Source organism: Haliotis asinina, chromosome 12, assembly GCF_037392515.1.
Source record: "Haliotis asinina isolate JCU_RB_2024 chromosome 12, JCU_Hal_asi_v2, whole genome shotgun sequence".
NCBI classification, from domain to species: domain Eukaryota; kingdom Metazoa; phylum Mollusca; class Gastropoda; order Lepetellida; family Haliotidae; genus Haliotis; species Haliotis asinina.
In genome coordinates this window covers 10,412,122-10,434,884 of record NC_090291.1, presented here as the reverse complement: position 1 = coordinate 10,434,884, position 22,763 = coordinate 10,412,122, and the positions used below count along the sequence as shown (strand labels likewise).

At 39.3% G+C, this 22,763-nt stretch overlaps 3 protein-coding genes across 4 annotated transcripts in view; 2 read left to right on the top strand and 1 right to left on the bottom strand.

The window, feature by feature from the left end:
* Positions 1-22,763, top strand: part of LOC137257721 (protein MTSS 1-like) — a 288,334-nt gene that overhangs the window by 102,330 nt on the left and 163,241 nt on the right. The gene's annotated exons all lie outside the window — the stretch shown is intronic.
* LOC137258189 (NADH dehydrogenase [ubiquinone] iron-sulfur protein 3, mitochondrial-like) lies at positions 428-7,725 on the bottom strand. The gene is made up of 6 exons (XM_067795767.1): positions 7,635-7,725; positions 7,047-7,112; positions 3,884-4,131; positions 2,726-2,851; positions 1,535-1,654; positions 428-756 (listed from the first exon to the last, which is right to left on the bottom strand). Exons 1-6 carry the CDS (start codon positions 7,693-7,695, stop codon positions 592-594), a joined length of 786 nt encoding a protein of 261 aa, XP_067651868.1. The 5' UTR covers positions 7,696-7,725; the 3' UTR covers positions 428-591.
* LOC137257739 (cyclin-dependent kinase 10-like) lies at positions 7,894-21,476 on the top strand. 2 transcript variants are annotated; one of them, XM_067795155.1, is made up of 17 exons: positions 7,894-7,985; positions 8,239-8,419; positions 9,062-9,134; positions 10,110-10,181; positions 10,713-10,815; positions 11,377-11,458; positions 12,111-12,178; positions 12,504-12,556; positions 12,883-12,952; positions 13,841-13,900; positions 15,332-15,455; positions 15,825-15,874; positions 16,302-16,391; positions 17,483-17,535; positions 18,832-18,913; positions 19,352-19,409; positions 21,351-21,476. In XM_067795155.1, exons 2-17 carry the CDS (start codon positions 8,318-8,320, stop codon positions 21,369-21,371), a joined length of 1,161 nt encoding a protein of 386 aa, XP_067651256.1. In that variant the 5' UTR covers positions 7,894-7,985; positions 8,239-8,317; the 3' UTR covers positions 21,372-21,476. The 2 variants fall into 2 exon arrangements, with proteins under 2 accessions (XP_067651256.1, XP_067651255.1); XM_067795154.1 differs by having other exon boundaries at positions 7,904-7,967.

The window sequence follows — 22,763 nt, the reverse complement described above, 5'->3', positions numbered from 1 at the left end:
GTTTGATTGTAAGATACATCAGCTGATCTATCCATACAAGTCTGTCTTTGGCATATGAATATGTCGCTATGGTTACAAGTGTGATCAGAAGAATAATCCATTAAAAAAACTTGAAACTTCGTTTGAAACAATGCCATCAAAAACTTGTGCAAAGAACTTGGAAGCCGTCTCTAAAGGAGAAAGGCTTAATCAATATTCAGCTGATTGGTTGCTAACAAGATTGAGATCAGGAGTGAAATAATTCATGAACAGGTCAAAGAATCATTTGCACCATGCTTACAAAACCTATACATTTCTATTTGACAATTTCACTTTATACAGTATCCAGTTGTCCAGTCTATTGTTAACTGCAAATTAATGTGATCTTAACAAATTAGAATTTCTCCTACAATACAGCTCTTCCCCAAATGACAATCCAACAAAACAGCAGTGTTAAGATGTTTAATTCACATTTTGTTTCTGTACATCCTAAACAACAGCCATCTCATCTATGAACCCTCTCATGGATGAAACCAGTGTGAACGAAACTTTCAGCACTAGAACTGGACACACATATTTACATAGAGCAGATTTCCTACTTCAGATAATGTCTCACTTCTCTGGTGCAGGGTCTTCTTTGATGGGAACTTCCTCCTTGTTGGCTTTGTTGAATGGTCCAAAAGTCTCCCAAGGCGTGGCATATTCAAACTTCCTGAACTCTTGGGCCATCTCAATAGGCTCGATGACTACACGCTTTGCTTCATCATCATAACGTACCTGTTGTGCCAAAAGTGAGCAAGGTTCTTATACCACTATTTCATTGGGGAGAAATGGGATGCACACTCTGTGCACATTAAAACCTATATTTAGGGCATTACAAGTGATCACTCAATCAATAAGGCTACCCTTCCACCCTGTTGTGCCATGAGGTTTCATTCTGGGATTCAACTCTCTACAACAAAATTACATGTCCTAAGGCAACTCCACCACCAATGCCCCAAGTAAAGAAGAGTGAAATTTGGGTCAATGGACCAGACAGTTTCATTTTGAAATTTAGACTTCAGCATGATTACTGACACAACTCTAAATGACAATTCACTTTCAAGAAAGGCTGACCCATGGTGGTTCAGATGGCTTACTGCACAGCTTTAGCATAGTGAAGGTACGGGGCTTGGACATCTGGAATTTCAACAGTACTACAGATAGATAATGGTAATGTTTATTCTTCATTGAGATCACTTGCCAGTACACAAAGCTCTTCCATCATTCTCTATATGGCAGAGAGTCAACAAGGTTGTACCCTGTCAGTTTAGTGCTGTAGACTGAAATGTCATATCAGTGTAAGCTTGTTAAGTAATACTGACTGTTACACCCACAGGGTTTCAGTTGGGATGGGTGGGGGGGGTGCGGAGGGGAAATTAAGGGATATCAACTTCTTATTGTAAGGAATACAACATTTTTGAGTTGATGCTAATACCACTTCTAATTTATTCCCAACACCTGTATAGTATTGGGGAGACATCATCCTAACTGCAGATCACAGATAACGGCTTACCTCTACATAACCTGAAAGGGGGAAGTCCTTTCTGAACGGATGGCCTTCAAAACCATAGTCGGTGAGGATACGTCTCAGGTCAGGATGGTTGGCGAAAAACACACCAAACATATCCCAGATCTGCACAATAAAAAGCACAATAACCTAAAATTTAGAACATGGACCTAAACCACAAACATGTTCTCTCGTTCAAGTCTGCCCTTATGACTGAGTGATGAAGAGAGAATGCCTGATGATCAGGTCATACAAGATCAGGCCACGCCAGACAGCCCTGACGTGTGACCTAGTGTTCTGAAGGTGATATGCTGGTGAACGGATGGCGATGAATGGGCTATGTTTACAAAAAAGTGGGGTTTTTTTCATGCTAGAAACTTTGTTCTTGGAACTTTTCCAAAGGAAGAAATGTATTCACATGGGAACCCAATGGGTACCCGGTGGGATAAGTCATGTGACTATTAACCTTCGCTTCACAGACAGCTTGGTTCATCTGAGTAATAATAATCAGATTGTTGTGCTTCAACTAGTTTAAGCATGCCCCGCCGTAGTGTGGAAGTCAGAGCATTACAAATGCCTTGTTATTATTATCAGTATAAAAGTATGTCATCTGTACCAACATATAGTAAATTGTCAGATATTCGTAACTAAGACAAGCTTTTCAAACTTCATGGAAATGAAAACATTTGACACCATATGAGCAGTTCCTTCTAATTGTATTGATAAGTCTAAGAGAATGAGTTAGTACATCGTTGTTACTGTTATCTGCTGTAGATAATGGTAAAGTTTTAACATGATGGAGTGGTCAAATCAGAGACTGAAATCATGAGAAACAATCCCTGATATCAGTCAGAGTCACAGAGCCACATGAGCGTTTATGCTGCTTTTAGCAACAGTCCATCAATATCGCAACACGGGACACCAGGAATGGATTTCACACACTGAACCATTGTGAGTATTTCACCTTGGGTCTTTGGCATGACAGGCAAACACTTCAACCACTCAACTACCATGCAGGTCAAGTCTCGAACAAGGAGCAAAGTAATGCCAATCACCATTGAAAACTAAACTGAAATTGCAAACATTGGAAACTTATTAGACCCACCAATTTTAACCTTTCCATGAACACTGCATCGTGTGCATGTTGTCTGGGTGCTATTTACATACCTGAGTTTGAGACATTTTGTGGACACATACCTCTCTCTCATACCAGTCTGAACCTTTGTACACCTCAAAGGAGGAGTCGAGTGGGGTTAGTTCATCTGTGTAGGTCTTCACTCGCACACGGGAGTTATATCGGAGTGACAGCAAGTTATATATAATCTGAAAACAAACATTGTCGACTCAGCATTTAATCTAACAGCTCATGCTTACACAACATTCAGATAAAAAACAACATCACGTCAATCTGTCCTCACTGCTAACTTTATATCATATTGATCTCATTCAATTTTACAGACTGTCCCCCAAATATGATTTCCTGGTTTTATCATAAACAAGAGGGTGAGCATGGTTTTACATTAATAACATGGCTGGTAACACAAGAAAAGGGCATAACATATGTACACAAGTACTGAATTGAACCCTTATGAGCACTGATTTATGCATTCAGGATATAATGATGTTTCAACGAAGTAAGTGAGTCTGACCACCCAATCCTGTTAGTCACTTCTTATGACAAGCACAGGTTACTGAAGATCAATTCTAACTCACTCAAATTAAGGCTTACAAAAAGACCTATGACTTTCTCCTTAGCATACACTTTGTGTAAACACAGATATTGTCATTCTCTAGAAACTCCTAAATTCTCTAAACACCATGTTATTCCTGTTCAGAATCATTACCTTAAATGCTGCAATTTTGTAAACATTGTCCAGTTCAAGCAGGACTAGCAGTAAACTGATGAGTGATCATTGTGCGGAGTGAATGAATGAGTGTGTGAGTGAAAGAATTTAAGTTTTGGCTGCAGTCTATAGATAATCGATTCTGGACCAGACAATCCATTGATTAACTGCATCAGCATTGATATGCGAAATTGGGAACCGATGTCATGTGTCAACCAAGTCAGGGAGCCTGACCACCCGATCCTGTTAGCTGCCTCTCACAACTAGCAAAGTTGCCTTTCATGGCAAGCAGGGGTTGTTTAGACTTATTCTACTCCAGACCTTCATGGGTCCATTGTGCACTGGCTGCAGTAAATGCATAAGTGCTGGAGTTACAACAGTCATAGTGGTATGACTGCTTTCATGGACACAGACAAATACCGCACTGCTAACACTAAAAATTGGAAAAACACACTACATTTCTAAGACTGTAAGTGTAGTGTAGGCTGGTGCATATGTGTACTTGACCTACCTCAAACCTGTACTCTCTCGTTGGGACATCCATACCAGCAATGTCTGCGATGTTGAGGTACTGAGCGTTGGTGTGATCCCGGAGGAAGGTGAGGACTGGGATAACCCCTTCAGGGTGGATCATGATGTCCAGCTCATCCCCGTTGGTCACTTCCACTCGCTGGACATACTTGGGAATACATTCAGCTACATACTGACCAAAGTCCTTCAAGTGCTGCTGGACCACTGCGTTTGTCGGACGTATCGTAGCTGTGGACGCAACATGGATATTCTTCATTCATAAAACATTAGCAGTGGCTGCTGGAAAAGATCATATGATGAATGGGATCTTCTTAAGGAAACTGCTGGTTTGATATTAAAATTATATTTTTTAATAGATATCATGACCATCGCAATTAACTACCACAACTTCCTGTATTAATGCCTGCAAAAAACTGGTGTAAAACCTGGATTTTCTCATGTTTGGGCCCACAAGCCAAAATTAAGATTATTTATTTCACTGTCAGGAGTGGCATCCCTTGGTAAATGGACATGGTGAACATCAGTTACAACACAGATAGTGCAATAAGGAGATTCCATGTGTACAGGGGCGGTCTCCGTGTTGTACTGGTTACAGCATCTGCGCAGAGGGTCGCAGGTCTGATCTCCGGACACGTCATAAAAAAACATGTAATCAAATCATACCTGTGCTTGCCTGGTGCTTGGAATTGATGGGTACAAGGACATGTCGGCTTGGGGTCAGTATAACGTGTCTGAGTGGGGTATTCAGTCTGAACTGCAGCATGGTATCAGTGAATGAAATAAGCCAAAATCCAGCCACAGCTTGTAAATTCAAAATGTTACCAGTCCAAAATGGATTAAACCAGACCGGACACCAACATATGGATTCTGATGGTTAGTTGTGCAATTCCCTATATTGACAGGCTCTGATGATCTTTGGCATTGTCTTGACAGGGGAATGGATAGAATGAATATTATTCTACAGATGGGCAATATACAGTCTAGTTTTCAGCTGCCTGTTAACAGCACATAAGCCAAAAACCCACCCAGACATCAGGGCTGGTAACTTCAAAATGTCATTAGCTCAACATGGATTCAACCAAACCAGACACCAAAGTTTACCCAGATGTATGGAACGTCTAAACTTTATACCAAACCATCAGGCTGGTTAGCTGTAATTTTAGATCGCCTGTGAGAAATCTAGCCTGTCTCTGACGGTCACATGGGCCTTATTTCATATTTCATATACCGCTGGTATCTCTGTGAGTCGGCACTATAAGATCAGCTAGTCTGGAATGGTACAAGCAGCCATACATACACATGCATGATGTCATAAGACTGATGTCATAAGACGTTAATCTTCATTTCACCTCACCTCCCCATGAGTACAGGACTTGCTAGAGTCCAGAGACATGACACATCTAAAAGTGCTATATGAGGGTGGAGGGGTGAAAAAGCCTTCCATTGCTAGACTGGCAGCTAACCAACTCAGCTACATCAACACTGCTATGAGTAAATTTTTCTAGTAGGTCCTAAGATGAGTGAGTGAGTGAGTTTAGTTTTATGCCGCACTCAGCAATATTCCAGATATTTGGCAGCAGTCTAACAGCAGAGTCTGGAACAGGCAATCCAGTGATCAACAACATGAGCATCGATCTGCGCAATTGGGAACCGATGACATGTGTCAACCAAGTCAGCCTTTTATGGCAAGCATGGGTTGCGGAAGGCCTATTCTATCCCTGGACCTACACGGGTCCGTTCCTAAGATGAATGGAAGGAGTCAAACAGGTACCCTCACAAAGAGCCAGAACTCGTCTTACTACAGTCAGGTCGCGTTAGTCAGGACCCCGACAATCCGATTCCCGCGATATCCAAACAATGACTAGCTGTAACCTATCTTGTTTACTATGTAAACTCATTACCTGTTGATTCAATAATCCAGTGCTTCACGCACCGTATATGGACGTTAATCAGCCGGTAACAGATTAGCTAATTACACATAGTTTTGCTTCATTAATCCGGCAGTACACCAAAAAGGTTTGGATAATCCCTTCAAACCATGAGCCCCATTCAGTGGTAATTGTTAAGTGACACTTCCAAGTTGAAGATGTTGTTAGTTTGTGATTTTGATCAATTAGTAGGTCTCACTTTTGGTTAGTTGGAGTAATACCTATCATGCTTAATTCCTCAATAAAACACTGATCGTGTCAAAATGAGATCAGCTGATGCTTGTCAGTCATAATGGCAAGTCCCGCCCCTAGGGGTAAAAGATGTGAAATTACTGCCGCAAAAAAAAAAGAGAAATTAGTAGATACAAAGAGAAAACCCTAAAGCCAGTTTTGATCTTATGTGTAAACATTTTGGTCAAGAATTCTGACATTCTATCTGCAAGAGCACAATTTTGGACTTCGGATATGTTTTGTGATTGGCTACGAGCATTTGACAGACAGATGCAATCACATGGTTGACACATGATCTTACTTTGTGACAATGCTGCCAGTCACAAAAGTGTGCCAATGTCAAACTGACCAACGTGAAAGTTAATTTCTTGCCCTCAAACACCACATTGCACATTCAGCCAATGGATACTTGCATCATGAGAACTTTCAAGGCCCACTACAAGAAATATCTCGTCAAGCATTTCATCCAGTGTGCCAACCGGCCACAGACGCTCTATCTCCGAGAAGCACAGAGAAAACTGCCTGGTCCGAAGTGAAAAGTTCCACTATTTAGAACTATTACTGTCATGTAGATTTCTTTCACAAGTGAGTTTTGTTATGTGTATGTATAATCTATCCAGAGACTCGCTCTGCTACTTGGTGCTGGTTTTGTAACCTGAGATTTGTTTACTTCCGGGCATATGTCCTGACTTCGTCCGAGAATGGATGGTAAAACTATTAAAAGCTTTAAATGGAAATAAAATCAGCAGGTAAGTGATAAGCAAGGTATTCTACAGAGGCCAACGGAGAATAAATTGGGCAGTTTTTTCAACGATCAAAGCTACAGAAGCGTTTATCAGACTGAAAACAAGACGAGGCGAGCCGGGCTGCCATTGTTAGTCTCACACCTTTCTATATCTTGTATATTTAGGTCATACTTCCAAATATGTACCAGTATCGAGCACCTGTGTGTAAATGGTAAGAGAAATCACAATATTCACTTACGTCTTGTTTCCTTGACGTCGCTGCTCATCCATCGTGAAGATGTTACAACAGCTGGTCGGGAGACGGCTGAAAATATACCATCACTGTTGATGTTGTTGTTAGAAAGGTATTCTGCTCTAAAGGAACTTCCAAAGCAAACCGGTCAACTTCTGAATGCTTAGAATACTGTTTAAAGAGGTCTAGGTGTAACACTGCATTTCCAGGCATGCTGGCACTCCAAGTATTGGGCGTTTTGTAGGGATGTAATTCTTCAAACTTCATTGGTGTCTTTGCCAATTGACTCATTGAGACACTGTTAAATAGAGCTGAGGGGTAGGGGTACTACAAATGCCCCCAAATATAGTGCGGGTTACAGTGTCATTTTGTGTAAAACAATCATTGTAACTGTTTCATTATTACACTAACAAAGCCATGCTGTCATCCCTTCTCGGCTTCTGAACACCGCAAAATTGAAAATGCTCAACGCTGAATCTTGTTGCATTAAGCCCTAGAAATAAATAACAAGATTAATGCGTTGCAACAATTTCTCTGTTAACTGTAGACGATGGAGATGAGAACATGACGAAGAGGAGTATTCAATTAATTTACCATGATTCCGTAACAAAGTTGTTGCGATAGGCCGCAAAGATCTCCACAACCTTGACGCCATTTTGTTGACCGAATGATTTCACGGATGGTTGTTACCGGGAGGTAACAATTAACACCAATATGTGCATCCAAAACGCCGTTCTGTTTTCTCATAAAGAAGGAATTTACATTAGTCTCTATTAACTACCAGGTCGTTTCATATCCGCTCACAACAAATTATGATTCTGTGCATGTGAATTAAGCAACGTAATATTTGCCCGGATTTTAACTTTGCAATCTCCTACCATAAAAGAGTTGGGAGTATGTACCGCACTCTTACACTTCTACCTACTAGTAAGTTGTTTAATAGCGGTATGTGCCTGTTTATTTCTTATCACATTACGTCATACACTTGCAGATATTCGTTTGCGGCTTAGCTGCATCTTTGTAACCGAGTTTTAGGCTCCAGATCCAAAGAGTTTGCCGGTTTGTTAACACTAATAACAGTTCTTAATTTGCAACGAAAATAGCATTTTAACTGTATCAAGCTATGTAAAAATATTATGGTCAGTTTTGTTTGTTTTTTTCAGCCATATATGTTTTCATTCTTTGTATTTTGTGAAAGGGGAGAAATGTGTCAATGATGCCTTGGAGTAACCTAGAACATCAGACAGAAGAAAGTAAGGCCTAGAACTTCATGATAAATGATGTCGCAAGATTCGTACAGAAGGAGCACGAGTCAAGAGAAGCCGGCCTTGTACTCCATCTTGACAGGGGAATGGATGGAGTTATCTGATTCTGCAAGGGTAAGCACAAGAGGTGTCAGGAAATAGGAGTTTTCCATAGTTATAACAGCCTTGGCCTTAGGTACCATGGTATTTTGATCTGAAATGGCTGGTGTTTCAGATACTTTATACCTTTCATTGTTTATAATGAAATATTCCCCCATCCCAAATAATAATCATAAATTGATACATGCTAGTTTTATGGACAAGACCTAGCACAACAATTACTATAGAGGACTCACAAAAATAACTAAAAGCCCCCAAATCAAGTACAATATATTGGATTGAACCACTTGACTTTGCGTTACCTTTGTTAATCTGCAGAAAAGAGAATATGGGAGAATGGAAGATCAGTGTTAGAATTGGTCTTCAGCAACTAATACTTGTTGTATGGGATGACAAATGGGATAGGGTGATCAGAGTTGCTGATGTGATTGATGTACCCAGTAATTAGATATATATCATTACTGATACTATCGGTATCAGTGGGGCCTCATGACTCAATCATAGTATCATGTGAGATATGCATATGTGGACACCCCATGGCTGACTGAAATAGAACTCAGTACCTCAGTACTATGGTAACATCACCAGAACAATATAGGCCAGTACATCACTCAGTCATTCAGATAATTTGAATACGAACCACTTCCTTTGTTTCAGCTTGGGAAGTCTCGACCTGTCACCGACTTTGAAAAACTGAATCGCGTGGGAGAAGGCACCTATGGCATCGTTTGTATGTTTACAGAATGTTGTTGCTATGACCAGTGAAGTAAATAAAAATGTGTTGATGGCAGCATTGCAAACTCCCACCTGCCTGACTGTCCAGGACGGTCTGTTTTGCAACCAGACACTCAGTTTTAAAAAGTTGCATGCCCAATCATGCCAATGGTCTTTGACAATTCTGACTTTGAGTATAAGGACTAAATCCTTGGTTTAAAAACATTAACCAGTTTCCCTCCTCTTATTTACCTTCTAATTATTTTTTTTAATCCGGAAAATTCTGAATGGGCAACAGTTGTCTGGCAGAAATTTTGGGGAGTTTACAACACTGGTTGATGGTGAGGTTTAAATGAAACCTTTCTTGGGGGGAATCCAGTCAGCCTTGCCAAAAGCCAAGTTTGGATAACATTTTTTACGAGTTTTGATAAAGTCTCAAAGGGACCCAAAATTCAGAATGTACTTTATTATTGAACACAGCTAATTAAGATCTTTTAAAATGAACAGCAGTCTTTGTTTGATACATGCAACGCCAATGATTACTTACAATGCCATCTTAATCATTTGTTTCACCACTGGCAAACTGTAGCGCAAATGGGGCTGCGCAGCCCATAGAATATGACAAGTCTTCTTGTATGCGAGCAAAGCGAACAAAGGTTGGCAGCGTACTTCCTTCGCTTCGGTTCGAAAATATTTTTCATGTCAAAATAAAATATCGCCACCTTCAAAAGTATATACCCATGTGTTTGTAGCCCCATTTGCGCTACAATTTGCCTGTGGTTTCACTAACACCGGTGTTTTAGGTTTAGTTTTGTAATGGTGGAAAGCAAAAATTGATTTTGTTTTGGTGTTGGCCTGTGCCTATGCCTTAATTTCAAATAAAAGTTTCTGACCTTAGATCAGTGACCATACTTTGAAGTTCAAAACACAGCAGTTCGTCTGTATAAGCTGTCTTTTCTTTTCTCTTCATTCCAACTTTTGTGACATCCAGATCGGGCCAGAGATACAAGAAGTAACAAAATTGTGGCATTGAAGAAAATGAGAATGGAGAAAGAAAAAGATGGTAGGTATTTGGCAGTCTTGTGCTGAAAACAATTCCCAGAAATAAATGTTGGGATGAAATCTATTTAAGAATATAATTGATATTAAGTTAGTGTATTTTTTGCATTAAATTATATTATGCAGTACTGATTCATGTTAGGAAAATATACTGAACCAGTTCAAATTCTTGATCTGGACAATTTCTTAGGAAGATGCAGGGTATAGTTATATACAACATAAATACAAAGTAACAAATACAATGTGTGGTCGATTATTCAAAACTAAATATAATCTATTCAAAAATATTTGTTGCTGGTACCTTTTCTTTCTGTTTTTTAAATATGTGTCTGGCTGTAAATTGTGTAAGTAAGATGTACACCATCAGATTGATCAAGAGACTGACAGTATGAAAGTTTATACAGAGTTGTGTCCCTTAGTTGTACCAGAATGTGATGATCATGTGTACAGTCCATGTTTACATAACTGATGATTCTTGGTTTTTGGACTGGTGAAGATCTGGGTTAGGATTGATCTCTGTCACATGTCATTGTAGGCATTCCTATCAGCGGGTTGAGAGAGATCAATATTTTGCTGAATCTGCGACACGAGAACATTGTTGAGCTGAAGGAGGTAGTGGTTGGCAAGAGCCTTGACAGGTACTGAATCACCTTATGATATTACAGTTGACTGGACGTGCACATCTGGTTTTCATGACATTGTGTTAGATTATTTCACAAACTGGTCACATCATATCTAATGGTTTTTGTACTTCATGATTAGAATCGGTCTTCAGTTACCCATGTTTGCCATAAGAGGCTACTAATGGTATTGGATGGATTGGTTGACACATGTCACATATATCTGTGCTCATGCTGTTGATCGCTAAATTGTCTGGTCCAAACTGAATTATTTAGCGACCACAGCCATATGGCTGGAATATTACTGAGTTCAGCATTAAACGATTCTTATATTCATGTATTTAAGACTGTGAGTTAGTTAACATCATTTGAGATGCATTTAGTAATATCCCAGCTGTATTGGGCACCAGAAATTGACTTCACACATTGTACCCATGTGGGGCATTGGACACAGGTCTGTAGCCAAACAAGCAGATGCTTTATCCACAATGCTGAGACTGGCTACTCCAGTGCCCCTCAGAGGACATGATGTTCCTGAAACCACATCCTCACTGGTGTTCTTTACCTGCCATATTTCAGCATCTTCTTAGTGATGGAGTACTGTGAACAAGACCTGGCTTCACTGCTGGACAACATGGCAGCCCCATTTTCCGAATCCCAGGTACGTCACGCTGTGTTGCAAGGCAACAGATCTTTCGTATATGCTTTCTTACAAGCTGAATGATGTTGGTCAGATTGTTCATCAAAACAATCTAATGGAAATCAGAGCTTTTACGGAAAAATCATCTTTGACTCTAAGGTACAGTTTCTATCAATGTATAGGGTACTTAAATGAACATTACAGAAATTGGTTAATTAAACGGCACTTCTTGGATCAGGACTCTTAATACAGAGTATGTGAATGTTCTTTTAGGAGTGAACTTTCTATACATACTCTCTACAGCACTATCCTTATACTTATAGGGGGCTTATAGCAAAATTTACAGATTGATCTGTTTGACGATTAATTGGCTGGGACCATATGTCATTGTCTCTGATAAGCCTTAACTGGTCAGGACTCAAAATCAACTGTATACAGTGGAAGCTGTCCAAACCGGCATTCATTGGGACTGAAGAAATAGTCCAGTTTAGACAGCGTGCTGGATTGTAGAGATAAATGTACAAGCCACGGGTGAAACTGAGACTTTATGCTGGTGTTGGCAACTTGCTGGATAGGACAGATGCCAGTTTTGACAGCTTCCACTGTATTGTATATATGTTTAGTTTGTTAGTATTTGGATGCGTTTTCCATCATTGACATCGTTACTTTTCAGGTGAAGTGTATCATTATTCAAGTGTTCAAGGCTTTGAGATATCTCCATGAAAACTTCATCATTCACAGGTAAGCAAAGACTTTGAACCACCCAGGGGGAGTCTGGATTACAACTGGAGCAACAGATCGGATAAAGCTACATGGCAGTTAGTGTCATCTGATGGTGTGAATAATTTCTCTTATCAAATACGTGAAAGGCTGGGTCCCCTTCTAGAGAACAGCCTTAACCCTTAACCTTATCCTTAACCATGGATACTGCCCCCACTCCTTTCTCTCTCCTCTCTATCTCGCACACTCACCCCAGGACCTGCATTCATCAGTTATCAGATTCAGTCCTGTGCATGCCGACAGGGCTTTAATGTAGCTGCAGCTGATGGAGACTTATGTGTTACAGGGATCTGAAAGTGTCCAATCTACTGATGACGGATAAAGGATGTCTTAAAGTGGGTGAGTCTGACTGCATTAGTAACTTCACTCCATCTTCAGGATCTCTATCTGATACTACTGCTTGTGAGTCCAGGATCTGCTATAGAACATCACCATGGCAATGACAGGATCATTGCAGGACGTTCACTTCAGAGCTATGTTATTAAAGCCCGCCCAAATGTTACTTTCTGTCTTGGTTTTCTAACAAATTTTGCTCTGTAGTCTTGTTTGTTTTCTGTCTGTACTCTTTGTTTTCATACAAGATGTATGTTTTATTTTCAAACCTAAATACTGTTGATGGTATCTTATTTTGAACAATGTTCAAATTAGTTGTTTTCCTGTTCCAGCTGATTTTGGTCTGGCGAGGAAACACATTCTCCCTGTGAGGCCTATGACCCCCCGGGTTGTGACCTTGTGGTATGTATTCATACTGGGCTCATCCTTGATAGTCTAGGGTATTATGTTGCTGCTGAATTATGGTAAATACCCTGGGCCCATTCAACACTATAGCTTGCAGGAAAGAAACCTTTAAAAAATTCCTACTTGACCTCAGGACCAGTGACTGGATTATAATCAGCAGTCCTGTCTGAATGTCAGTGGTGAAAAATAACATTTGTAGATTTACTCTGAAAATTTACTGGCCAACTGGACCACTGCAAACTTGTTATCTAGTGTTCATGAATAATGTTTACAAGCCAAGGACGATGGGACCATTGTAAATTTCTTACTCTTGTTTTGAAAGTGACATCACTTTAATTATATTATTGCCATCCTATTATTGTTATCATGAAACAGACTATTTGCTAATTGAAATGACTGTAGAGATCTATTCTTGAGCAGTATTCTCTTGTGGTCTACACATTATGGAAGAGCTAAGTTATTCCCCTATGTGTTCTGGTCGTTGTTCTATTTTTATTTTTGCTGCTTCAGACTCTTTAGTGTGCTTGGATTCTTTATTGTATATATATCAGTTTATAATACTATGTAATGATATTTTAATGAAATCACATTGTGGGGCAGTTTCTGTTTTTAGAGCGGAAAAGAGTTGGTGTGTTCTCTTGGTCACTTTTGTAGTGTCAGTTTGCTGCAGAAACACATAAAACTGCTGATGTGATGCTGAACAATCTTTAGTCACCCTAAATGTCAGTTGCTTGTAGTTGATTGTAAATTGTATTTGATTTTAAATAGATGTAAAATACATGTGTTGACTGTTGAGATGTGTGATCCCAGGATAACATATAAGGGCATACTTTTTACTTTGAGATAACACATCTTGGCATTTACCATCAGTTTGTTTGTCACCAGGTACCGAGCACCGGAGCTACTGTTAGGGTCTCAGATTCACACGTCAGCCATTGACATGTGGTGAGTAACCCTTCTGAAAACCCCCATTTTGGGGAGACCATATTCATGTCTCTTTCTGATATGTGACTCCCCCCTTCACAGCTAGGATTGATTGTTACAATGTGAGACCTGTCTGAATGTATGTCACTATGACCTGATGGTTAGATTGTTGTTCATGCTATCAGTCTGCGGTTTGCCAGAGTCAGTCAGAGTAATGAGGCAGACTGTGTTGAACATCTTAAACCATTCATGCACTGTTGCCAGTACTTAAATACATATCCATTGTTTTGTGTGGGGTATCAAAATGGACTCTGTCCATGTGGGCATCTGAGCACATTTGTCTTTTCTGGAGGGGAATTTTAAAACCATTCAATACTTCTTCACCAATCTTGGCACATGGATAGATCTGGAGGTGTACTACTGGTGCCTCGTGGTAGTTTGGATTTCTTAACATAATATTTTTGGCATTTTCATGGAAACAAGTTTGATTGAGACTGAAATTGGTGATAGTACTCCTTTCTGGAACTAACCCTTTCAATGCTCTTTTACCACTTTTCTACATACTCACAAAAACATTTGACATGATCATAACTTGTAGACATGTTCATGAAGACTGTTTTGCTATAGCATGGGATATTGATGACTTTGTCTCCTTGTTTGTATCTTCAATTATTGGCAATATTGAATTACAGCAGAACAGTTTCTAGAAAAGTCTAATACTATTTGATTGTCAATCTAAGTTTGCTTTAAAAATAACTGTCATAATGGTGTTGACTATGTTGACTATAAGGTAATTGATGAAACAATTTGCAGATAAGAAGTTTTGATGTTTCATTCATTCACAATTACATGAATTGTTACCAAATGGCCATTGTTTGTCATTATTCTCATAAGTCCCATGCCATCAAGCTATACGTTCCAACCTCGACAATGTGATGCAGAAGTTTCTGGTTCACTGTCCCATCTGATCCTACCAGGTACCCACTAACTGCAGTGCGAACACAGGCAAAACTCTCTGCAACTAAACTGACATTCTCCAAAGTTATAACCTTATGGCCTTATAGCCCAGTGATCAAAGCGTTCGTTTGATATGCAGTAGACACAGATTTGATTCCCCACTTAGGGAAACATGTTTGAAGCCCGTTTTGGGTGTCCACCGCCACAACCTTGTTAGAATCTAGCTAAAAGCAACATAGAAACAAAAGCCACTCACTCACTTATAAACTTATATCAAGCCCTGGGTTCACTCCCACTTTTCTAGTGCCTCCAAGTTAGGAGCTGTCTGAAGTTGAAACATCGTAAACTCAATCTCTGACTTGTGACCTTTGCATTATTTGGCTATTCACAGTTCCGTTCAAATGACTTTCATTTACCGTTACATGTTTTCCTGGATACATGTTTTCCTGGTTACATGTTTTCCTGGTTACATTTTTTCCACATGCTTCTGTGCAGGTCTGCAGGATGTATATTTGGGGAGTTGCTGGCACACCGACCTCTACTTCCCGGGAGATCAGAGATCCAGCAGATTGACCTCATTGTAGATATGTTTGGTACACCAACAGATGCAATCTGGCCTGTGAGTAGAGTCAATGATAGTGATAGTAAGAATCCAATTTAGCTTGATAGGAAGAATCCACTTTAGCTTCATAGCGGTGTAAGAATCCACTTTAGCTTCATAACAGCGTAAAATTAAACACCAAAACATTGCTGTATGTAGGAAATAAGAATAAAGTTGTACGCTTCATTACAGAGAAAGTAGATTCACATTTTCATTTTGTTCAGTCTCAATGACGTCAACTTCATTATGCCCTTGTAACACAAAACCAGGCTAAAATTTAATGTTCGAGGTCAAGGAGTATTTGTCTCTTTACCAATATCAAGATAACATTTCAAGAAATCATGCAGTGCAGAATTATTTTCGTTAAAAACAATCTTCTTGTTTCAGGGATTTTCAGAATTGCCAGCCTTGGAAAATATTACTCTACGAAAACAACCGTAAGTGTTAGAAAAAGAAGATAAATTGTAGAAAAACAGTCCTTTTATTATTATAGATCCTGTGAGAATCTACCCTTGTAACAGGTAACTAACAGGACATAAATATCTCAAGCAAGTCTCAGTAGCTTTATGAGAAAGAGACTAAGTAAAAACTAGCCAATATGTCATCGTTGTAGCAAATTACATGTGAAATAAATTGTCATTAGACAAACATTCTGTCACAACTAAAACATATTGGTGTTTGTTAAATTGGGAAACTAGGTTATTTGCAGGTCATTGTACCCCAACTACTTGAACTGATGTTTTTAATATCAACCACTGGCTTACCTTGCCCAGACTGGGTTATGTACAAACACAGCATACAGCATATATTAGTGTTAATCACACAACGAAGAAACAGATCTCTATGAGACCATACTGCCTTCAGGTACAACAACCTGCGACACACGTTCCCTTGGCTGTCCGACTCAGGCATCAGACTACTCAACTTCCTCTTCATGTTCGACCCAGCCAAGAGGTAGGTCTTTTGTATGCTTGCTTCAACAGACCCAACCTTTCAATTTCAGTCTTTGACAAATCAAACTCCAGTGTATCTATGCAATTTAAGCTTTAATCAAGATGACTACAATATTTCCAAGGATGTGTGACATGATACTGGATGAATAATATAGGGAGGGGGAAAATATCAGTATGTTACAATTTTGTAAAAAAAAATATATCAACTTGAAATTTGAACTATATTGAAAGGATAGGTGTTCCTTAATTTTTTTCTAGGTTTCATCATAAACTTTGTATCGCATAGCTTGTGAAGAAACCTTGAAAAATATAAGGAGCACTTGTGCTTTCATTGTATCCCCTAATTTTTTTCCCTCAGTATACTTTTGTTTTGTTGGTCTGTCTGCTTAGTTTAATGTCACTTGTCTCAGATGGTTTACATGTATGAAATCGTTTGTAATGAGGAGTTTTTGCAGTAAAATGTTCAGCCAGAGACAACCTATTTAATCAAAACCACAGTCATATGTATTGTTATTACTGTTGTATGGAAGAAAATAATTCCTAAAAGATCTGATGAGTATTTGTCTTGATGTGACTATTGCACCTAGCTGGTATCCAGATGTAGGCACACAAAGTAGTGCTGTGTGGTTCTGTATGTAGAGCTCAGGTCACAAATCAGTTGAGCAACGTCAAGTTCGGACAGTCCTTGGATGGGTGACCATGTTTGACCTCTGAGAGTTTCTAAGACTTCAGTCTTGCACAACAATGAAGCACTTGTGATACATGTGGTCTCACCCTAGGGCAAGTGAGTTTGTTCAAACTTGTCCCTGTTCACCCAGCAGAAAGTGGGTACCAGGTTGGAGAAAGCCATGTGACTATAACCTTCTAGAACCTAACAGGCAGCCTGGGTTATCTGGGGTAATAATCAGATTCAAATTACAACGTCCAGTGAGCAACTAGTTAGATGGATACTAGGCGCTATATATATGAATTATTATTATTAATAGTAAAGAAGGTTAAAATAATTTGACTTCATGAAATTTGGTAATATTGCAGATAATGCAAGTCCCAATTTGGCTTTATAATGTGGCCTGATTTGATTAATACTTCCAGGGCCACAGCAGAAGACTGCCTTGACAGCTCCTACTTCAAGGAACAGCCACATCGTAAGTATTTTGGTGGATCTTTAGAGTGTTTTCTAGTCTTCAAACATGTCAACTATGGGATTGTTTTTGTTGGTGAGTGTTGATATATCTGAAGGTTTAAGACGCCAGGAAAAAAGTATCTTTATCCTCCCAAATCATCTTTTTCAGTTTGTAAACAGTAGGGCTGTCATGAGTCTAGCCTGTATTGTAATTTGAACCATAAACTTTCATGAATACAATTAATTATTCATGATCACTAGAATTAGATATTCAAGACCTTTATGGAAGGTATTTTTTGTCGAATCTGGATGTTGAGAGTCTTTGAAGGGCATGTAGAAGTGATACACATAAAGGCAAGAGTTTTTTATGGATGAAAACTTCTTTATAGTGAAGAATCACGCCGTTTCGAAGTATATTCTTACTTTTTCATCAGGTGAATGAAACAATCAAGTACAGCCAGCTATTTATGTACATGTAGAAACAACAACAGTATAACAAAGAAAGCCAGTAGTTAATTGGTGGATGGACAGGAGTGGAAGCCAGGGGGTTGTTAATCCAGGCATGATTGATAAGATAAACAATAGGAAGCCAGAAGTGACTGGATATAATGGACAGAGGGAAGCCAGGAAGTGTTAATCCAGGCGTGGCTGATGTGGTAACAGTGGTGGCATGTAACAAGTAGTAAGAGACAAGTGGGAGTGGGCCTTATTGGCAGTAGGTACAAGGATGAAGTGGGCAGCAAGGATGATGAATTATCCCAGTATTAATAAGTCCCAAGCGCTAGGGAGATGTGTTCCTTGGTCACGGTTGATAGCTGGTCGGCTTCTTCTGATGTCTATGGCCTCTTGCAATTTCCTTTGCCGCCAGTTGCTGTTGTTGACAGATAGAGCCTTGGTGGCTTCCCATATGATGGTTACAGTCCTGGTTCTTGCTGATGTGTTCGGACACACGCAGATTTGCAGTCAAGTTTGTTGACGGATGCCTGGGTGTTAGTGAGATGTGCAACATCAAATATATTGAAACCAGGCACCATAGTAAACAATAGTCTTCTTCATTAATGAACTATCACTATTAACATGGTGAATACATGTCGAAATATTTATTTGGATTGTTTCACAGAATATTATAGATAATTCATAAACTGCTAAGTTATTTTATTTGTTTCGCATTATTTAAATTTGTTACCCATTATTCAAAAACATATATGTTGCAGTCGAAGTAAAGAGTAATTACTTGTTTCTTGACCTACAAAAGTACACCTAATGGCCTGTCTAGATATACGTGATGTTATTTGATATTTTCATTGTGTGCTTGAAGCGTGTGACCCTGAGTTCATGCCCTCCTTCCCTCATCATCGACTCAAAAGGAAAACCACACAAGATGCATCAAAGGACGACCAGTAAGTAGCTCTGCAACAGACTCGTGAGAGTACAACGTCTCCGTCAGATACTTTAAGTCTTACAGGATGGAAGAGAAATGGTATCATTGGATTACATGTTTTCAGAAGTCATACATTTTCAAATGTCAGTGCTCATATGCACTGTAGCAAGGCAAGCGAGGATTTCCCCAGCGATTTTGGTGCAGATTCATAAGTAGCTGAATATCAGACATATTTGAACCCACTGGGTTTACAGATCTTAAATATAGTAGGTAAAATCCACGCAGTTGTCTCTGAAAGTCTCTTACACTCTTGTGATTGTTTCAAACATCAAGGTCATAATGAGGGAGTCAATTATTGTTTCATTGTTTGTTACAGTTTGTTTTCCAGCATAGGAATTTTGTGTTTTAAAAATGTTATGTATTTTTTTTATTATTTCTTTTATGCTTGTGATTTCAGGAAAACAAAATCAGATTCTTTCAAAGATTTTGGAAGCAGTTCAGGTCTAAATTTGTCAGTAAGTACATTTTGTTGAAACAAAGTCAGTTTTGTCAACTTAATGTTGTCAAACAGTAAATACAGTTGAACCCAGTTTACTTGGACCCCAAATATCTGGAAACCTTGCCTTCCGGACGATTTTTATGTGAAATGAAACCTACGTTCATTAATTGTACTCGTTTACCGCACTCCATGCTTCCGGGCCCAGACGGAGAATTTTCAAACAATTCCCATAGAATTCCATTGAAAAATGATCCAGTTATCCAGACGGAGAGATCTGTGCAAGGTGCATATGCATTTGTCATTTCAATACCGTTTACCGCACAACTAATTGATTTCATTCTTAATCTATCAGAAGGCATTTGATTAAATAGACATCAAAACACAAGGGAAGCGTGTCACTCGGTTTCATTAGGATTTGGCAGGTGTGAGGACATCTCATCAGTAATGAAAACACATGCTAAGTAGGATTATGGTAAACTACACTGTAATTGTACTGTATATACCACTTATAAATCGACCCCTACTTTCTGTCATGATGGAAGTTAAAATTAGCCTGCCACATGATCTAAGTCATGTGATCCCGTGTGGAAGTTTACTTTCTGCAGGTAGCATACGTTCAACGCAATGACAAATGTTTTTAGGGCATTTAACATTTAAAAAAAGAATATGCAATTGGCAAAATAGAGACTTTTTGTCATCAATTTATGCCGTCGGTTCCAAAGGTATTCCTGGGCTTCAAATACTCAGTAACACCTAGAAATTGGCCAACACATGATGTTTATCTCCTAAGTGAAGGTTTTTCACGCCCCTCAAATATAACACCCTCAAGGGGCATCGATGGCTCATTTGTATTTCAATTCATGGATTCACTCTGAATATGGTTTGTCAGTACCACGGCCACCTACTGGTTTCTTCGAAATGGGTAATTTCTTACATGTCGCCAATGAATGAAACTGCCATTGGCCCACAGGCCCATGGCTAGTAATATTCCAGCAAGGCCAGTACATCTACAGTCACCGACAGGCTAGTGAATTTTAGAGGGGTCACTTTCTGACTTAAGTTAAAATACAATTGTAAATCATATAATACGACCTGATAAAAATGTTCATCTTATCTGCAGCTTGATGATGGATCCCTTATCATGCCGACAATATTTTATCTATTTTTGTAATCTTTGTTTACTTGCTACGTTCAAATTTTGGGCTAGTGAATTATATTGTGGGCTAGCAACTTTGAGGCATTGCTGTTTTGCACACTGCATGTGGCTTGCTGGTTTCCTCCAACAACTGACACAGACATGCCTACCTGGCGTATTTTGTACGATTTTTTTACTATTAAATATGATTATACGCCCACAGAGCTGAATGTCTGCCAGTTGAGTTATATTCGTCAAAAAATATTTTCATTCCACTGTGTAGTTCAGCTTTTATTATCACCCATCAATCAGAATGTCCTTGTCTGTTCTTCCACTAATGTTTATCGTCAACATGCATACCCAAGTCCTACCGATATATTCTGATTACTTAAGAATGGCAACAGAATGGCTCACCAAGCTTTGACAAAACACCGGATTCGAAAATCCAGAAGTTATCTTTTGATGGGAACTTTATTCAGAAATACACTTCCATCCCAGTAAAAGCAGGTCAACTAAAGGAGCCAAAAATGTGTATCGTACATATTGCTGCGCAGATATTAATGTTTTGCATTTGGGAGTCATCAGTCATCAGTTCCCAGCTGTGCAGATGGATGCTCGTGCTGTCGATCACTAGATTGTCTGCTTCAGCCTCGATTATTTTCAGACTACCACCATACAGCTGGAATACTGCTGAGTGTGGTGTAAAACTAAACTGAATCACTGACATGACACAAGTGGAATGGCATTGAAGGCACCATAAAACTTCCTTTAATATGTGTGGTAATGTTTCATGTCTAACAACATCTTCTCACATTTATACAGGCAAAGAAGAAGCGGGTATAACAGAACCTGAAGATGGAGTTGAACTCCTCATGATGTTGCCCAGAACAGACCAAGTCATTTTGTATCATCCTCATTTACTATTGTAAATAAATATCATCCAAACAATTCCCAGTTCCTTTAGTTCTTGGAGTGAGGGAGTGAGCAAGTTTAGGAATAGTGCAGTTCAAGATAACAGACCCACACTCTACCCATGTGGGGAATCTAACCCAGGATTTCAGCATAAGAGAATGATTTAACCACAAGGCTACCAGTTTCTTTGAATTGCCTTCGATAAACTAAACAGAAACAGCCTTGTTACACTATACCTGACTTAAATACACATCTCTGTTCTGAGCAGTAGATGCTTTTTCTGTGGAAAGTGTATGTTCTCTTGAGTTCAATGCCATAAAAGGTGACTATGCTTGTCGTAAGAGGCGACTAACGGGATCGGGTGGTCAGACTAGCTGACTTGGTTGACACATGTCATCGGTTCCCCATTGCGCAGATCGATGCTCATGTTGTTGATCACTGGATTGTCTGGTCCAGACTCGATTATTTACAGACCGTCGCCATATAGCTGGAATATTGCCAAGTGCGACGTAAAACTAAACTCACTCACTCACTTGAGTTCAAGCAACAGCTCACACAGGAATTGACTTCATGTAATGAACAGTCTGCAGAAGGTTTGAAAGAAATATTTTAATTTTACAAATAAGTTTAATGTTTGGAAGCATCCTCTTTATCTCCAGGGTATAGGTCCACTATACCCTAGATGCATCTACGGCCTCTGCATTCTGACAGTAGCCCATCAGTTATGATGCAGTTAAAACTTTGAACCCTTCTTCCCAGGCTGGCTGACATTTGGGGGAAATCATACGACAAATTGTCAGGTCCAAACGTTTTTAAAAAATATATTCAAGAACTCCTCCTACCTCTTTCAGAGTCCTTCTGCATGAATGGTGTTGCCAAGTTTATTCAGTAAGATAAGCGAAAGTGAGTTTTGACTTGTATGCGACTTGCCATTAGCGAACTATTCCTTCAAATTCGCATGATTTTAATTGTAGTCTTTAGATGGTTTGACTTGACATATCTTTGCCTATATTCTGTACATTCCCCTGGGACAAGTGGGCTATTCCTTGCCACTCTGTCAGGTGGATGACGACATCCGTAACATTTTGTCTGTTACTGGAATACTGACTTCGACATGCCTCTCAAAAACCTCTTCCCCTCCGTTATTTTTAAGATTTTCATGCACAGAGAAAAAGAAGCGATACAAATAACATACTAACCCTGACACTTACACAATAGGGCTCCAACTATTCACCAGGACCTCAATTCAATTTCAATTTGATTTTCGATAATGGACTCTCTGTTTGATCAATTCCAATTTGATTCGTCATACAAGTAAAACAT

Bases quoted from the DNA above. Each gene is read 5' to 3' on its own strand.
- LOC137258189 (XM_067795767.1), bottom strand. From the start codon at position 7,695: ATGGCGTCAAGGTTGTGGAGATCTTTGCGGCCTATCGCAACAACTTTG. The intron at 7,113-7,634 runs GTAAATTAATTG...GTATATTTTCAG, and splicing joins AACTTTGTTACGGAATCATG to CCGTCTCCCGACCAGCTGTT. The intron at 1,655-2,725 runs GTATGTGTCCAC...TTTATTGTGCAG, and splicing joins CAGACTGGTATGAGAGAGAG to ATCTGGGATATGTTTGGTGT.
- LOC137257739 (XM_067795155.1), top strand. From the start codon at position 8,318: ATGATGTCGCAAGATTCGTACAGAAGGAGCACGAGTCAAGAGAAGCCG. The intron at 9,135-10,109 runs GTATGTTTACAG...TGTGACATCCAG, and splicing joins AGGCACCTATGGCATCGTTT to ATCGGGCCAGAGATACAAGA. The intron at 10,816-11,376 runs GTACTGAATCAC...GCCATATTTCAG, and splicing joins GTTGGCAAGAGCCTTGACAG to CATCTTCTTAGTGATGGAGT.